The sequence below is a fragment of the Rhinopithecus bieti genome, unplaced genomic scaffold, assembly GCF_001698545.2.
Source record: "Rhinopithecus bieti isolate Rb0 unplaced genomic scaffold, ASM169854v2 scaffold_110, whole genome shotgun sequence".
Lineage (NCBI taxonomy): Eukaryota > Metazoa > Chordata > Mammalia > Primates > Cercopithecidae > Rhinopithecus > Rhinopithecus bieti.
The window spans coordinates 2,404,355-2,418,818 of NW_016803311.1; the positions used below are offsets into that span (position 1 = coordinate 2,404,355).

Below are 14,464 nucleotides of genomic sequence, written 5' to 3' on the forward strand. Positions count from 1 at the left end.
GAGGAAGACTGAAGCACAAAGCTTCTCTCGTCTGCATTATCCTCTGCAAGGACAGTTCGCAGTTGGACTAGAAAACCCACATTTCCCACTGAGTGCTTTACCACTCTCAATAGAACTTAGGTTCTGATACTGAGAGCAAAGGAGAGAATGGACAATGAAGGGATCACTAGCAGTTTTTGTTACAAATAGTATCTTGAAAAAACCTTCACAATAAGGCGAGGTGTGGTGGCTCATGCCTGTAATATCAGCACTTTGGGAGACCGAAGTGGGCAGATTGCTTGAGCTCAGGAGTTCAAGACCAGCCTGGGAAACATGGCGAAACCCTGTCTCTACAAAAATACACAAGAAATTAGCCAGCATGGTGGTACACGCCTGTAGTCCCAGCCACTCAGGAGGCTGAGGTGAGAGGATCACCTGAGCCCAGAAAGTCAAGGCTGCAATGAGCCATGATGGCGCCACTGCATTCAAGCCTGGGCGACATTCAAGCCTGTCTCAAAAAATAAATAAAATAAAAGAAACAATAGAAAACACAAAGTAAGAAGGAAGGAAAATCATATTTACAGTTTTAAATGTGAATGAACTGAATTCTCTTATTAAAAGATAAAGACTGCCAGATTAAATGAAAAATACAAAACCACTTAAGTTGCTTAGAAATATAATTGTAACAAAATTATTTTATAAAAAGGCTGAACTCAGGAAGTACCTTCCCCAGTTTCTTCATCTTATGCTTCAAAGAGTAAACAAGAGTTCAGAGCTAATGATGATAATGAATAAAGACAACACAAAAATGTAAGTATTTAATTGAAAAATATAAAGTATTTCCTTTTCATATATCTAGTGCAGCTAATTCAATGGTTTTTCAAATTATAAGATTAATATATAATTTATCTCTAAGACAATTTGCTTTTCATCAAATTTCACAAATCCCATTTAAAAATGTAAGACAGCACAATAAGTATTATGGAAAACTTACTGATATGCATTATGTCTTAGTCTGTTCTCTGCTGATTATAACCAAATAACTGAAACTGGGTGAAAAAAAAGAAAAGAAAGAAATCTCTTTTCTTTTTAATTTTGTGAGACAAAGTCTCACTCTGTTGCCCAGGCTGGAGTGCAGTGGTGCAGTCTCAGCTCACTGCAACCTCCGCCTCCCGGATTCAAGCAATTCTCCTGCCTCAGCCTCCCGAGTGGCTAGGATTACAGGCACCTGCCACCACACCTGGCTAATTTTTATATTTTTAGTAGAGATGGGGTTTCACCATGTTGGCCAGGCTGGCCTTGAACTCCTGACCTCAAGTGATCCTCCTGTCTAGGCCTCCCAAAGTGCTGGAATTACAGACATGAGCTGCTGCACCTGGCCTAGGAATTTATTTCTTACAGTTATGGAGTTATTAAATTTCAACAAGAGTTTTGGAAGAGACAAATATTAAAACCATAGCACACTATTATAACTTTTAAGATTGCAAGGGTGCTGTTTGTATTTTGGGGTATTATGATTTGATTGAGTTTGTAGGGAGGAATTTAGTGGTAGATTATTTTATAATTACAAAAATATGTACAAAGGATTTTAGATTTCATAATGAACAAATGTATTATCAGACGATGATCCTAATCATGATGAATTCAATGCCAGTTATTAAAAAAATACTTATTGGGTGGACTGGGTGTGGTGGTTCACGCCAGAAATCCCAGCACTTTGGGAGGCTGAGGCAGGTGGATCATGAGGTCAGGAGTTCAAGAACAGCCTGGCCAAGATGGTGAAACCCTGACTCTATTAAAAATACAAAAATTAGCTGGGCATGGTGATGGGTGCCTGTAGTCCCAGCTACTTGGGAGGCTGAGGCAGAGAATTGCTTGAACCTGGGAGGTGGAGGTTGCAGTGAGCTGAGATTGTGCCACTGCACTCCAGCCTGGGTGACAGAGCGAGATTCTGTCTCAAAAAAACAAACAAAAACTACTTATGGGTAATTAAAACATCAGCTTGTAAATGTTGCAAAGGAATGATAGGAAAACCATTGAATCTACATTTAAAATAAAGTGTGTAATGAGAGGCTTTGAGTTGTCAGAAGGAAGTGTGATATGGTTTGTCTGTGTCCCTACCCAAATCTCACCTTGATTTGTAATAATCCCCATGTATCAAGGGCAGGGCCAGGTGGAGATAATTGAATCACAGGGGTGGTTTCCCCAATACTGTTCTCATGGTAGTGAATAAGTCTCATGAGATTTAATGGTTGTAAAAATAGGAGTTTCCCTGCACAAACTCTGTTTGCCCACTGCCATGTAAGACGTGACTTTGCTCCTCCTTCACCTTCCGCGATAATTGTAAGCCCTCCCCAGTCAGGTGGAACAGTGAGTCAATTAAACCTCTTTCCTTTGCAAATTACCCAGTGTTGAACATGTCTTTATTAGCAGTGTGAGAACAGATTAATACAGTAAATTTGTACTGGGAGTGGGGTGCTGCATAAAGATACCCGAAAATGTGGAATTAGGTAATAGGCAGAGGCTGGAACAGTTTGGAGGGCTCAGAAGAATAGCTTTGGTCAAAATGCTGATAGTGATATTGACAATAAAGTCCAGGCTGAGGTGGTCTCAGATGGAGATGAGGAACTTGGGAACTGGAGCAAAGGTGACTCTTGTTATTCTTTAGCAAAGATACTGGTGGCATTTTGCCCCTGCCCTAGAGATCTCTGGAACTCTGAACTTGAGAGAGATGATTTAGGGTTTCTAGTGAAGAAATTTCTAAGCAGCAAAGCATTCAAGAGTATATTTGAATCCTGTTAAAAGCATTCAGTTTTATGTGTTCACAAAGATATGGTTTGTAACAGGAACTTATGTTTCAAAAGGAAGCAGAGCATAAAAGTAGAAAATTTGCAGCCTGACAATGTGATGGAAAAGAAAAACCTATTTTCTAAGAAGAAATTCAAGCCAGCTGCAGAAATTTTCATAAGCAATAAGGAGCCACATGTTAACTACCAAGACAATGGGGAAAATGTTTCCAGGGCATGTCAGAGGCCTTCAGGCAGCCTCTCCCATCACAGGCCTGGAGGCCTAGGAGGAAAAAGTGGTTTTGTGGGCTGGACCCTGAGCCTTGCTGCTTTGTCCTTTCTCAGGACGTAGTGCCCTGCATCCCAGCCATGGCTAAAAGGGGCCAACATACAGCTCAGGTCATTGCTTCAGATGGTGCAAGTCCCAAGTCTTGGAGGCTTACATGTGGTGTTGGGCCTAGGGTGCATAGAAGAATTGAGGTTTGGGAACCTCTGCCTAGTTTTCACAGGATGTATGGAAATGCCTGAATGTCCAGGGAGAGGCAAGCTGCAGCAGCGGAGCCCTCATGGAGAACCTTTGCTAGGGGAGTATAGAAGGGAAATGTGGGGTGGGAGCCCCCACAGACTCCCCACTGGAGCACTGCCTAGAGGACCTTTGAGAAGAGGGCCACCATCCTCCAGACCCCAGAATGGTAGATCCGCCAACAGCTTGCACCATGCACCTGGAAAAGCTGCAGACACTTGAAAATGCTAGATGGGAAAGCGGCCAGGAAGGGGTCTGTACCCTGCAAAGCCACAGGGGCAGAGCTGCCTGAGACCATGGGAAACCACCTTTACATCGACATGACCTGGATGTGAGACATGGAGTCAAAGGAGATCATTTTGGAGTTTTAAGATTTGACCACCCACTGGGTTTTGGACTTGCATGGGGCCTGTAGCCCTTTTGTTTTGGACAATTTCTCCCACTGGAATGGGTATATTTACCCAATGCCTGTACCCTCATTTTATCTAGGAAATAACTAACTTGCTTTTGATTTTACAGGCTTATAGGTGGAAGGAAATTGCCTTGTCTCAGATGAGACTTTGGACTGTGGACTTTTGAGTTAATGGTGAAATCAGTTAAGACTTTGGGGGACTGTTGGGAAGGCATGATTGCCTTTGAAATGTGAGGACACAAGATTTGGGAAGGGCTGGGATGGAATGATATGGTTTGGCTGTGTCCCCACCCAAATCTCACCCTGAATTGTAATAATTTCCACATGTTAAGGTTGAGGCCAGGGGGAGATTATTTAATCACGGGAGCGGTTTCCTCCCTTACTGTTGTCATGGTAGTGAATAAGTCTCAGGAGATTTGATGGTTTTATAAATGGGAGTTCCCCTACACAAGCTGTCTTTGCCTGCTGCCGTGTAAGATGTGACTTTGCTCTTTTTTCACCTTCCACCATGATTGTGAGGTCTCCCCAGCCATGTAGAACTGTGAGTCTATTAAACATCTTTTCTTTATAAATTACCCAATCTTGGGTATATCTTTATTAACAGCATGAGAACAGACCAATACCAAGTGTGAAAGTGTTGGGTGCTTGAAGGATGGAAGAGAATAGGTACAGAAAGAGAGAAATGTCAAGGACACATCTGTCACACTTGGAAATTTTACCAAGAACCTCCAAACCAGATTGCAAACTCTTGGTTTTCCATTTGCCACAACTGTATCAAGTCACTGTAATTCCAGCAATACCCTTAACAGTCCTGGTTTGACCTTTGGTTGCATGAGTAAGTTACATCTTGTACTGACTTTGTAATGTGGCTCTAACTATTCACAGACCTTGAAAAATAGAATATAGTAGTCAATGTTCAGCTAACTTAGAATAATGATAAACATGAAAGATAAACTTAATACTCAATCTGATTATACCAAAGGAAAAAATGTCAGTTTCACTAGTAAATCTTAATACAAGGAAGTGGAAAAGCTGTATCTGTATGAGTTGCATAAAAGTAATGACACATAAAAGAGATTTGAACTTAATTTTTTCACTAATAATAAATAAAGCATGAAGAAGATAACTTAGACCATTATAAACACGTTGCTTTTTATTTTACTAAGTTCTTTACATATGCTGTCTCATTGAATAAAACAACAATCCTGCTAATTAGATGATATTATCACTCTACAGAGGAGAAGACTAAAGAGAGGTTTAAGTGGTCTGCCCATATTTACACTAGACACTGTCAGAACAAAGCCTCAAATGCAGATTTTCTAACACCAGGTCCAGTCTTACTCATAATACACTAAACTGCACACCAACCAAGTTTTCTTGAGGTCCATGAATCCATACTGGGTATATACTCAGAGGAAAATAAATCGTTCTACCAAAAAGACACCTGCACTTGTATGTTTACCACAACACCAATCATGATAGCAAAGGCATGGAATCAACCGAGGTGCCCATCAGTGGTGGACTGGATAAAGAAAATGTGGTACATACATACCATGGAATACTACACAGCCATTAAAAAGAATGAAATCACATCCTTTGCAGCAACATGGATGCAGCTGGAGGCCATTAGCCTAATCAAATTAATGCAGAAACAAAAACAAATACTACATGTCCTCATAAGTTGGAACTCAACATTGTGTACAGATGGACACAAAGATGGAAACAATAGACACTGACGTAAAAAGTAGAGGTTCCTCTTCAAAGACTTTCTTCTCCATCTAATTAGGAATTAATAGTAACTTCCCTTAGAAGCAAAATTTATTCAAAGACCTGTGCTAACATTCTTAAATATCTGCTAGCTGTAATAAAGGAATCAATGTACTTTATGTTCTTAGCTCCCACAATTTAGCCTAAATATTTGCCCTGGCATGCTTATACTGGTCCAAGCAAGCATTAGGTCGTAGCCTGTTCCTCTTCCTTATTTGAAGGTGTTTTTACCTTTCTCAGCAATCCACAAGTTACTTTCTTCTTCCTTTGTTCTCCTCTGCCTTTGCCTCTTTTAAAAAGTTCTAAGTTGCTAGCCAATCGGGACAAATACAGAACGTGAGGTCCCGTTCCAGCCAATGGAAACCAGACACAGCAGTAGGGTGGATGCATCAGGTTATAAATGACCCTGTCTCCTTTGTTCTGTGCACTCTCACAACAAAACTGCTAGCGAGTGTACTCTTTCTGCAGAAAGTGAAAATGGCCTTGCTGAAAAAAATTAAATTTATGTTCAAGGTACCTTTTCTTCCGGCACTGGGAACAAGTATTTTCTAACACGTGGGATTCATGCGAAGGGAGGGAGTGTGGCCAAGGGTTGAAAAAACTGACAAAAATTACTATTGGGGGTACTATGTTTTGCTTACCTTGGGTGCTTTGGGGTCATCAGTGAAGCCTTGAACCTCTGGCATTTGCAAATTACTCATGTACAACAAACCTGGCATGGTATTTCCCTGGGAATCTAAAATATATATATATATATATATATGTAAATCTAGGGTTACACTGGAGAATAAGCCTTGGGAATAAGCTGTAAGAAATAAAACTTGACTCTTCTAATAGCCCAGGATACTCAAACAGGACTAAAGTGGCCCCAGTCCATAGCAGTATGTGACCCAAAAGACAAGCAAATGCTAATTATCTCTGGAGGCAGCATGCTCGATTTAGTTTCTCAGACTCCCACAGATGACCTTCAACCACATATAAGTTCAGAATAAAACAGCCAAACTGGAAGACACAAGTCTTAATATGTGTCAGCAGAGAAACAAAACATTCGCTGTAAACCACTGTTAAGTCATATCGGATTTATCTGTTAATTTTGACTGCAAAATATTTCACCATAATTTATTCATCCACTCTCTTGTCAATGGGCATTTGGTTTCTTTGTTGTTGCTATTGTGAGCAGTTCTACTAAGAACTTTAATGATGTCTCCTGGGGCATTCATGCTATCATTTCCTATTACTTAGGTAAATATCCAGAAGTGGAATTGCTGCTCGAGCATATAATGTGAATCTATCTTAAACTTCACAAGATAATGCAAACCCTTAGTTTCAAAAATAGTTGAAACAATTTATACTCCTACCAGCAATATAAGAGATTCTGTGTAACATTTGTTAATTGTTGTCAATCTACTGAGTCCAAAGTTGTATTTCATTGTGGTCTTTGAGAGTCTTGAGTGCAGTGGCTGATTTCTGCTCACTGCAACCTCTCTCTCCAGGGTTCAAGTGATTCTAATGCCTCAGCCCCCGAGTAACAGGGATTACAGGTGTGCACCACCATGCCCAGCTAACTTTTTGTATTTTTAGTAGAGACAGGGTTTCACTACGTTGCCCAGGCAGGTCTCGAACTCCTGTCCAAGTTATTTGCCAACTTCGGCCTCCCAAAGTGCTGGGATTACAGGCATGAGCCACCATGCCCAGCCTCAGTGTGGTCTTGATTTGTAGTTTCTTGATGACTAATCAAGCTGAACATCTCTTCTTATGCTTATTGGCCATGTTTTTCCAGTCTTTTGCCCATTTTTCAATGGGCTTGTTTGAACTTGGTTTCAATTTTTATTCAACTAGTTGCCTAGTTCATTGCATTATTCTTGGGCAAAGGACAAGTTAAATATTCAACATTAGATTCTCTAAATACACCCTGCCTGGAAAATACTCTGGCATTTGTTTATGCTGTTTGTTCCCCAAATTTGGTGTGGCCTTCTTCAGTGGGTCATTAGCTCAGAACAGATGGCACCTGTGCTCTTTGAAGATGCCCATACACTTGGCTGACAAAATTTGTCCTTCTGTATACCAATAGCATTTGATTTATACCACTCTATTAGAGCAAAGCACATGTGTACAACTACATGTCTTTCCCCTTTCTCTCCCAGAAAAATAGGAGCTTCTTGATGGCAGTAACTTGCTCATTTTATCTCTGAATATTCAAAATATGCTTGGAAAAGAGGCATGAAATAAATGTTCAAAATTTAAAAGGGATGACTTTGCTACAGGATCAAATTTCAATGCATTCCATTCACTTTAAACATTTTATTATTCTTATTTTATGGAGAGATGGGGTCTCACTATGTTGGCCATGCTTGTCTCAAACTCCTGGCCTCCAGCAATCCTACTGCCTCAGCCTTCCCAAAGTGCTGGGATTACAGCCACTCCCACCCTGACCCCCTCATTCACATTTTAAGTGAGGCATTACAGAGAAGTTTTAAATCAAGTTCTTTAACATTTTTAGTAAGCAATTTTATTACTAATAGTAAACTTCAGAAAATCTTGGTCATTTTCAGTTTGAGATATTCTGTTCCAGTTATTGAACCATGTGACCCAGTTTTGGTTTGAAAGATATGGTTATTGTCAGGACTGGGTACTTACTATACCACAGAACCCATAGTCACAGACAAAAATAAATATTTCTTGGGTTTAGATAATTATATTTTATAAAGAACAGAACACACACACACAAATAACTATGCTACAAGGGAAAATATAAGTTCTACTTAATCAAAGAATTGAGACCACTACAAAAATTTAAAAATAAAACCCAAAAAACCAAAACCCAAAACCATAAAATATTTAAACAGTTCTATATAAATTAAATACTTAAGGAAGAGTTTTAATTGTCATACAAATATCTACAGTATTTCTATCCTCCATCGGGGCCCTAACCTTCATCCTTAATTTATGTGAAACCCAAAATCACACATTTGGTCATGCAACAAATATTAAGGGTACGGAAGTATGCCAGACTCTATTTCTTTTAAGTAACTCAATTTTTCACTTGCATTAAAGAACACTGAGCTTCTGCGAGTGTCTCGCTGTCCTAGAAATTAAACTAACACCAGTATTGTGTACTCACTTTAAGTCTTTATGGAGTAGGAGAAAGTACTTAGAAGTGATGTGTCAGCAGAAAGGAACCCGGGAGCCTTCCTGGCAGAAGAGGCGGCAATGTCAAGATCTAGAGGTGCAGAATCCTTCGCCAGCTGGGTTCGAGTCTTGGCTCCAGTTCTTTAATCCCTGGGGCTGGGAAACTCCCTTAGAGTGACTTCAGTCCACCACACCACGGAAGCTAAATGACTTCTCCATGTTTAGAAAAGCTAGAGCGAGAACAAGCGTGGTGGCTCACGCCTGTAATCCCAGCACTTTGGGAGGCGGAGGCGGGTGGCTCGCTTGAGGCCAGCAGTTCAAGACCAGCCTGGCCAACATGGTGAAACCCCGTCTCTACTAAAAAAATACAAAAACTAGCCGGGCGTGGTGGCGCAGGCCTGTAATCCCAGCTACTAGGGAGGGTGAGGCAGGTGAATCGCTTGAACCCGCGAGGCGGAGGCTGCAGTGAGCCGAGATCATGCCACTGCACTCCAGCCTGGGTGGCAGAGCGAGACTTGGTCTTGAAAAGAAAGGAAAAAACAAAAGCTAGAGAAGGGGCAGATTGGTTAACGCGGCATGGATCACACCGCATCCTGGGGTGCTAAAGCTAATGAGAAGTTAGGAAGGACAGAGCTAGTAGAGCGAGGCTGTTACGCGGAGCTTTACCGGAGGCCGGGACAGCCCCTACGGCCTGCACGCAGGCTGATCACTAGGTCTTCAGCCTCTACCCTTGCCTACTGGAAAGTGTGCTTAACTGGTCGCCCCTGCGCCCCACCTTTCTCCAGTACCCTCACTACACCCCGGGAGTACTGGGTAGGACCACGCGGCTTGCTAATCCCACAGCTGTCTCTCTTACTTTCTCACTGAACTGACTAGAACCTAACCCGCCGCCCGTTTCCCTTCTAGACCCCCAGGCTGCTCTGAACAGGGCCTTTACTCGGAAGCCAGGGATTATCTTTCGGCTGCGACAGGGTCATTTTTGATGGGAATGACACTGGCCGGAGCGGAGGACTCCCGGCAACTTGGCGACCCGCAGGTGGAGATCTGGCTTTCCATGCCGGCATGACCCCTACTGCCTGCCTGCCAACTCCAGGCCCGCCGCCAGGTGGCCGAGCAGGACGCCACCCGCTCGGCGTAGGCAACTTTACGCTGCTGGCTACCGGAAGGGCAGGGTGCCGCGAGTTTCGCCCGGCCGCCTTACTCTCAGCATCTGAGCTTGGTCACCTCTCACTCAGAACGTCAGCAATGAATTAAAATAGTACCCAGTAAAACTACAACGCACCACACTAGGGCTGCATTCGGCGCTTTCAGGTTTGCAGGTAGCGGCGTCCTCCCATTTCCTGCGATCTAGCAGGCCCTGCATACGCACGAACCGCCCTCTGACGCTTGACGCTCACCCCTAAAGGTCGGCGGGAAGTCACCTAAGCCCTGATTTACATGGAAGCCATCCGTAACGTGCTTAAGGGCCAACGACTCGGCCGCTTAGACGCCCATGACCAGTTCTAACACTGGGGCTTTGTAGAAACTCTATTCTAAACAAAATCCGCAGTCTGGATTTTAGGTGCACAGAAGCGGGAGGTTACTACTGCGTTGCACGGCACCTCCCAGGGTCGTTCCTAAGCACAGGCGGAGTTCCCTCCATGTCTAGTCCTCCCCGCTACAGCCAGACCTAATCCGGAGCAGATGATCGGGTCGCGAATGTCCCACGCCCGGTATCCGGAAGGCGGCAAAGGGCTGATATTTACCCGGTATCTAGTTAAGTGTTAACAGCTCTTTCTGTGACAGTTTGGGGGCCCTGAAAAGGGCCTTTTGGAGTCTGGAGAGAAGCTGTGGGGACTGCTCAGCCGCCGAAACCATAGAGGGTGCGACCCTGGCGTTTCAGCGCGTACACCACATCCATGGCCGTGACGGTCTTGCGCTTGGCGTGCTCCGTGTAAGTCACCGCGTCGCGGATCACGTTCTCCAGGAAGACTTTGAGAACTCCCCGGGTCTCCTCGTAGATGAGACCAGAGATGCGCTTGACACCCCCACGTCGGGCGAGACGGCGAATCGCGGGCTTTGTAATGCCTTGGATATTATCCCGCAACACCTTCCGGTGGCGCTTGGCGCCTCCTTTACCCAGCCCCTTGCCGCCTTTACCGCGCCCAGACATTCTGAAGTCACAGGTACTACTGAGCAGAAAATAGGGCAGCCCACTGTGATTGTCTGGCGCAGACCAGGGCTTATATTCTCTCGATGCGGACCTGTTTGAAAACATGAAAAAGTGGGCGGAGCTCTAGGCCCCACCTCTAGAGACATGCTATAGTTGTTAAATCCAGGAAGCAGTCAGCGAAACCAGCCTGATTTTTTTGTTGTTTGCTCTTTTGGGAAAACTTTTTCTGATATTTGGAGAAAGGTTCATGGTGATACATTTTAAAGTTAAAACAGTATGAGCTAATAGAATTTATATTGCCTTTTTTCAGCCCTTAAATAAAAGTAGGCCAGATCCTACGCACGTTCCTTGTTCTGTCTCTCCCTCCCTTCCTCCTTCTAATCATGTTTTCCAAACGGAATTCCTGACTTACTGTGAAACTCAATAAAAACCTGAAAAGCTTTACACACTGAGATTGCAAAGCAATTACTTAAAAATTTTCACATGTGGGTCTTTAAAGACTAGTAGGGGAGAGGATTTTTTTTTCTCTTTTGAGGCCTGCAGAGAATTAAGATACTTTCAACTGAAAAAAAAAAAAAAGCCAGCTTCGGCACACACCTACTACTCTACTTCCACCTCCCCAACCCGCCATTCCCTTTCAGCTGCTTGTGCGCAATTTGCAGGTTTCTCTGCCCATGAAAGAGCGTGTGCTTTTCAACAAGTAACGTTCCTATGGTTATTTAGGTTGATATTGTAAATGTCTTAATGTCATGTCAATTATCAGTTCCTCTCACATTTTCCACTTAAAAATTCAAAGTCTTGTAAAATAATGGATGCCACAATCATGACTTGGAAATAATGATTTCTACTGACAAATCCACTCAGGAGTTCTGAATCCCTTCCCTTGTCTCAGAGAATGCCCTGAACAAAACGAAAGTTTCTGTGAGGTGTCACGCAGTTTCGAAGGTGTGCAGGACCACTGTCTTCTCTAAAGGTTTGACTGTGTTAGAAGCAGACTGTTATTTATAGGATGATTTCATAGTCTTTCCCCTCAGGTAATTAATTCAGTTCTGAGCAAACTGTATTTTAGTAAGTGGGGCTCTTTGGTACTGGTCTTGAAGATAAGCCTTTACAGTGCAGGAGGCTTTATTGTAAATTTTTATTATAATTTAAATGCTTATGTTAGCATTTGTTTCATCTTGCCCATCTTCATTAAACCAAAAGTGTATTTTCTTTTTCTTTTACTTTTTTCGTTAAAGATAAAAGAGTTGGAACCACTTCTTTTAATGGCTGGGAAAAAAGGTCCTGCATGGTCGACTTCACTCCATGATTTTAATTTACTCACGAGGGGAAGAGGGAAAGAGTCTAGTAGGAGTCTGAAGGGATAGGAGAATGTATTTGTGAATGGGGTGGGCGGGGGTGGCGTGGCGATCGCCTGTAGATTCAAAGCTCTTTGGAGGTCAGGATCACGAGGTCAGGAGATCATGAGACTCCATGGCTAACATGGTGAAACCAACCGTCCTCTACTAAAAAATAAAATTAAGCCGAGCGGTGGTGGAGGGGACGGGCCTGTAGTGCGAGCATTGGCCTAGAGGAGGCGAGGCCACCGAGAATGGGTGAACTCGGGGGTGGGGGGCGGCTCGGTAGCTGCACTGAGCCGAGATCATCGCCACTCCAGCTTGCCAGCCTGGGCGACTATAGCGCGACTCTCTGATCAAAAGAAAAGAAAAAAAAAAAAAAAAAAAATATATATATACCTATGATATGTATACGTATACTAATTAGTATATATACTAAGAATTTGACTTACTTATACTCACTTTCTAAGAAATCAAGGCTAGAATATTTTCAAATTAGAAATCTCTTGCTTATTAGAATAAAAGAAAAAAATCGTATCCAAAATAGTAATAGTTTCAAAACCTCTTGAAAATTCCATCCATGATACAGGCGAAATTTTTTTTTTGTTTTTTTGTTTTTTTGTTTATTTGGAGACAGAGTTTCGCTCGGTCGCCCAGGCTGGAGTGCAGTGGCCCGATCTCAGCTCACTGCAAGCTCCGCCTCCTGGGTTTACACCATTCTCCTGCCTCAGCCTCCCGAGTGGCTGGGACTACAGGCGCCCGCCACCTCGCCCGGCTAGCTTTTGTATTTTTTAGTAGAGACGGGGTTTCACCGTGTTAGCCAGGATGGTCTCGATCTCCTGACCTCGTGATCCGCCTGTCTGGGCCTCCCAAAGTGCTGGGATTACAGGCTTGAGCCACCGCGTCCGGCCCCAGGGGAAAATTTAAGCTAGTTTACAGAACTCATTCCAGGAACATCTCGTTAAAAACTGTATCAGAGATTTGTATGTCCATTTATTTGGTATATCTAAGAGTTATTGGATGCTTACTAACGTATTTAATTTTCAAAACACTTTGATACAGATACAGGAGTCAAATAACTTATCCAAGATCACTGCTTAGTGGTGAAGCCAGGATTTAGGCTGAGGCAGTCTGGCTCCAGAAAGACTGCCTTTATAAAGCATGACAATAGCTCTGAAGACATTTGTTGAGTCCCCAGTATGGGTTAATCATTGTTCTAGGCAGTAATGACATATACATAAACACTTGAAAATGTTATTTCAATGAAGTCAAATCTTTATTCGGATAGTGAGAAGGTAAATTTGTTTTACTTTAAATGAATCCACATAAAATGTTTATTTTAAAAAGCAAATGTTCAACATTACAGCACGTATCGATGTTAACTGTGTTACTGAAAATGTTCAGGTAAAAATGAATTGACCTCGATGAATTAGTAGAAAGTAATTTCTAATTAAAATAAAACAAAATACTTTAAACAAAACACTTTTTTTTGTTTCCAAAAGCGTGGGTCCACAATTCAGGTATGTAAGAATAAACTGCCATTCTGACTTTAGTCTCTGGGCTCATTTACAGAGACCCGGGGACCTCCACGTTCTCGTAGAGGACCCGATCCGCTGATCTGCGGCGCCCTTGCTTGCGCGGAGCAAGCCAAGGCCAAGACTTAGGCCTCTCCAATAAAACCTAGTGGCTCTTTGCAGGCCCATAGCCTCAAAGACAAAAGATATTTTGGCTAGGCGAGCTTGTTCCTCCTGTCAGGGCAGGAAGCATTCACGTCTGGCCATCACTAGCTTCAGACTTAGAAGTGAAGGATTGGCTGGCTGTGAGCCGCAGGACCCAGCAGGGAGACCAGTGTGGTCTCTACACTGTTGGGTAGCTGCAGGCAAGGCTCTTCTATAAGAAACAGCCCACAGACCCTGTCCTGGGCAGGCAGAATTCCGCAGAGACGCTGTTGTTTTGCCTAAGCAGCACGGGCTGCCGAGACAGAAACCTACCTGACTAGTATGGTGTATTATATGAGAACATCCACTTAGCATAGCAACGTCTACGGATAACCCCTGTAGCTCTTCTTCTGGATTGCTTTCTGTTTCCAACCATGTTTTCTTATTTCCTACTAGTTTATTTGCTTGGGAGCGAGCGTGGTCGTGGAAAACCCGTAACTGCTAAATTCATCTGGGTCCCCAAATGCGGAGCGGGCTGGCCTCGGTATTTATGTGAGCGGCTATATAAATGAGGATTCGGAGCTTGCTCTATTGATTGGACAGAGCTGGAGGAGGCGTTCTCTCTTCCAGAGCGCTAGTTGGGAGCGGAGCCTGCCTGTCATTGGTCACCAGAGCCAATGGGAAGGGGCTGCCGCGCGGCCGCAAAGAGTTTGTAGAGGCA

At 43.2% G+C, this 14,464-nt stretch overlaps 1 protein-coding gene across 7 annotated transcripts in view; it reads right to left on the minus strand.

Annotated features, from left to right (window-relative positions):
- The window catches only part of H4C16 (H4 histone 16), a 30,682-nt gene extending 19,864 nt beyond the window's left edge, over window positions 1–10,818 (minus strand). For 3 of the 7 annotated variants that reach the window (XM_017873483.1, XM_017873460.1, XM_017873470.1), the window contains exons 1-2: window positions 9,879–10,818; window positions 8,589–8,826 (exon numbers count right to left, since the gene is read on the minus strand). In XM_017873483.1, the coding sequence (XP_017728972.1) occupies window positions 10,437–10,748 (312 nt within the window). In that variant the 5' untranslated portion in view covers window positions 10,749–10,818 and the 3' untranslated portion in view covers window positions 8,589–8,826; window positions 9,879–10,436. Of the gene's footprint in view, window positions 1–8,588; window positions 8,827–9,084; window positions 9,117–9,878 lie in introns of those variants that run through there. The other 4 variants (XM_017873497.1, XM_017873488.1, XM_017873478.1 and 1 more) reach the window with 3 other exon arrangements.
- Window positions 10,819–14,464: the final 3,646 nt, after the last annotated feature.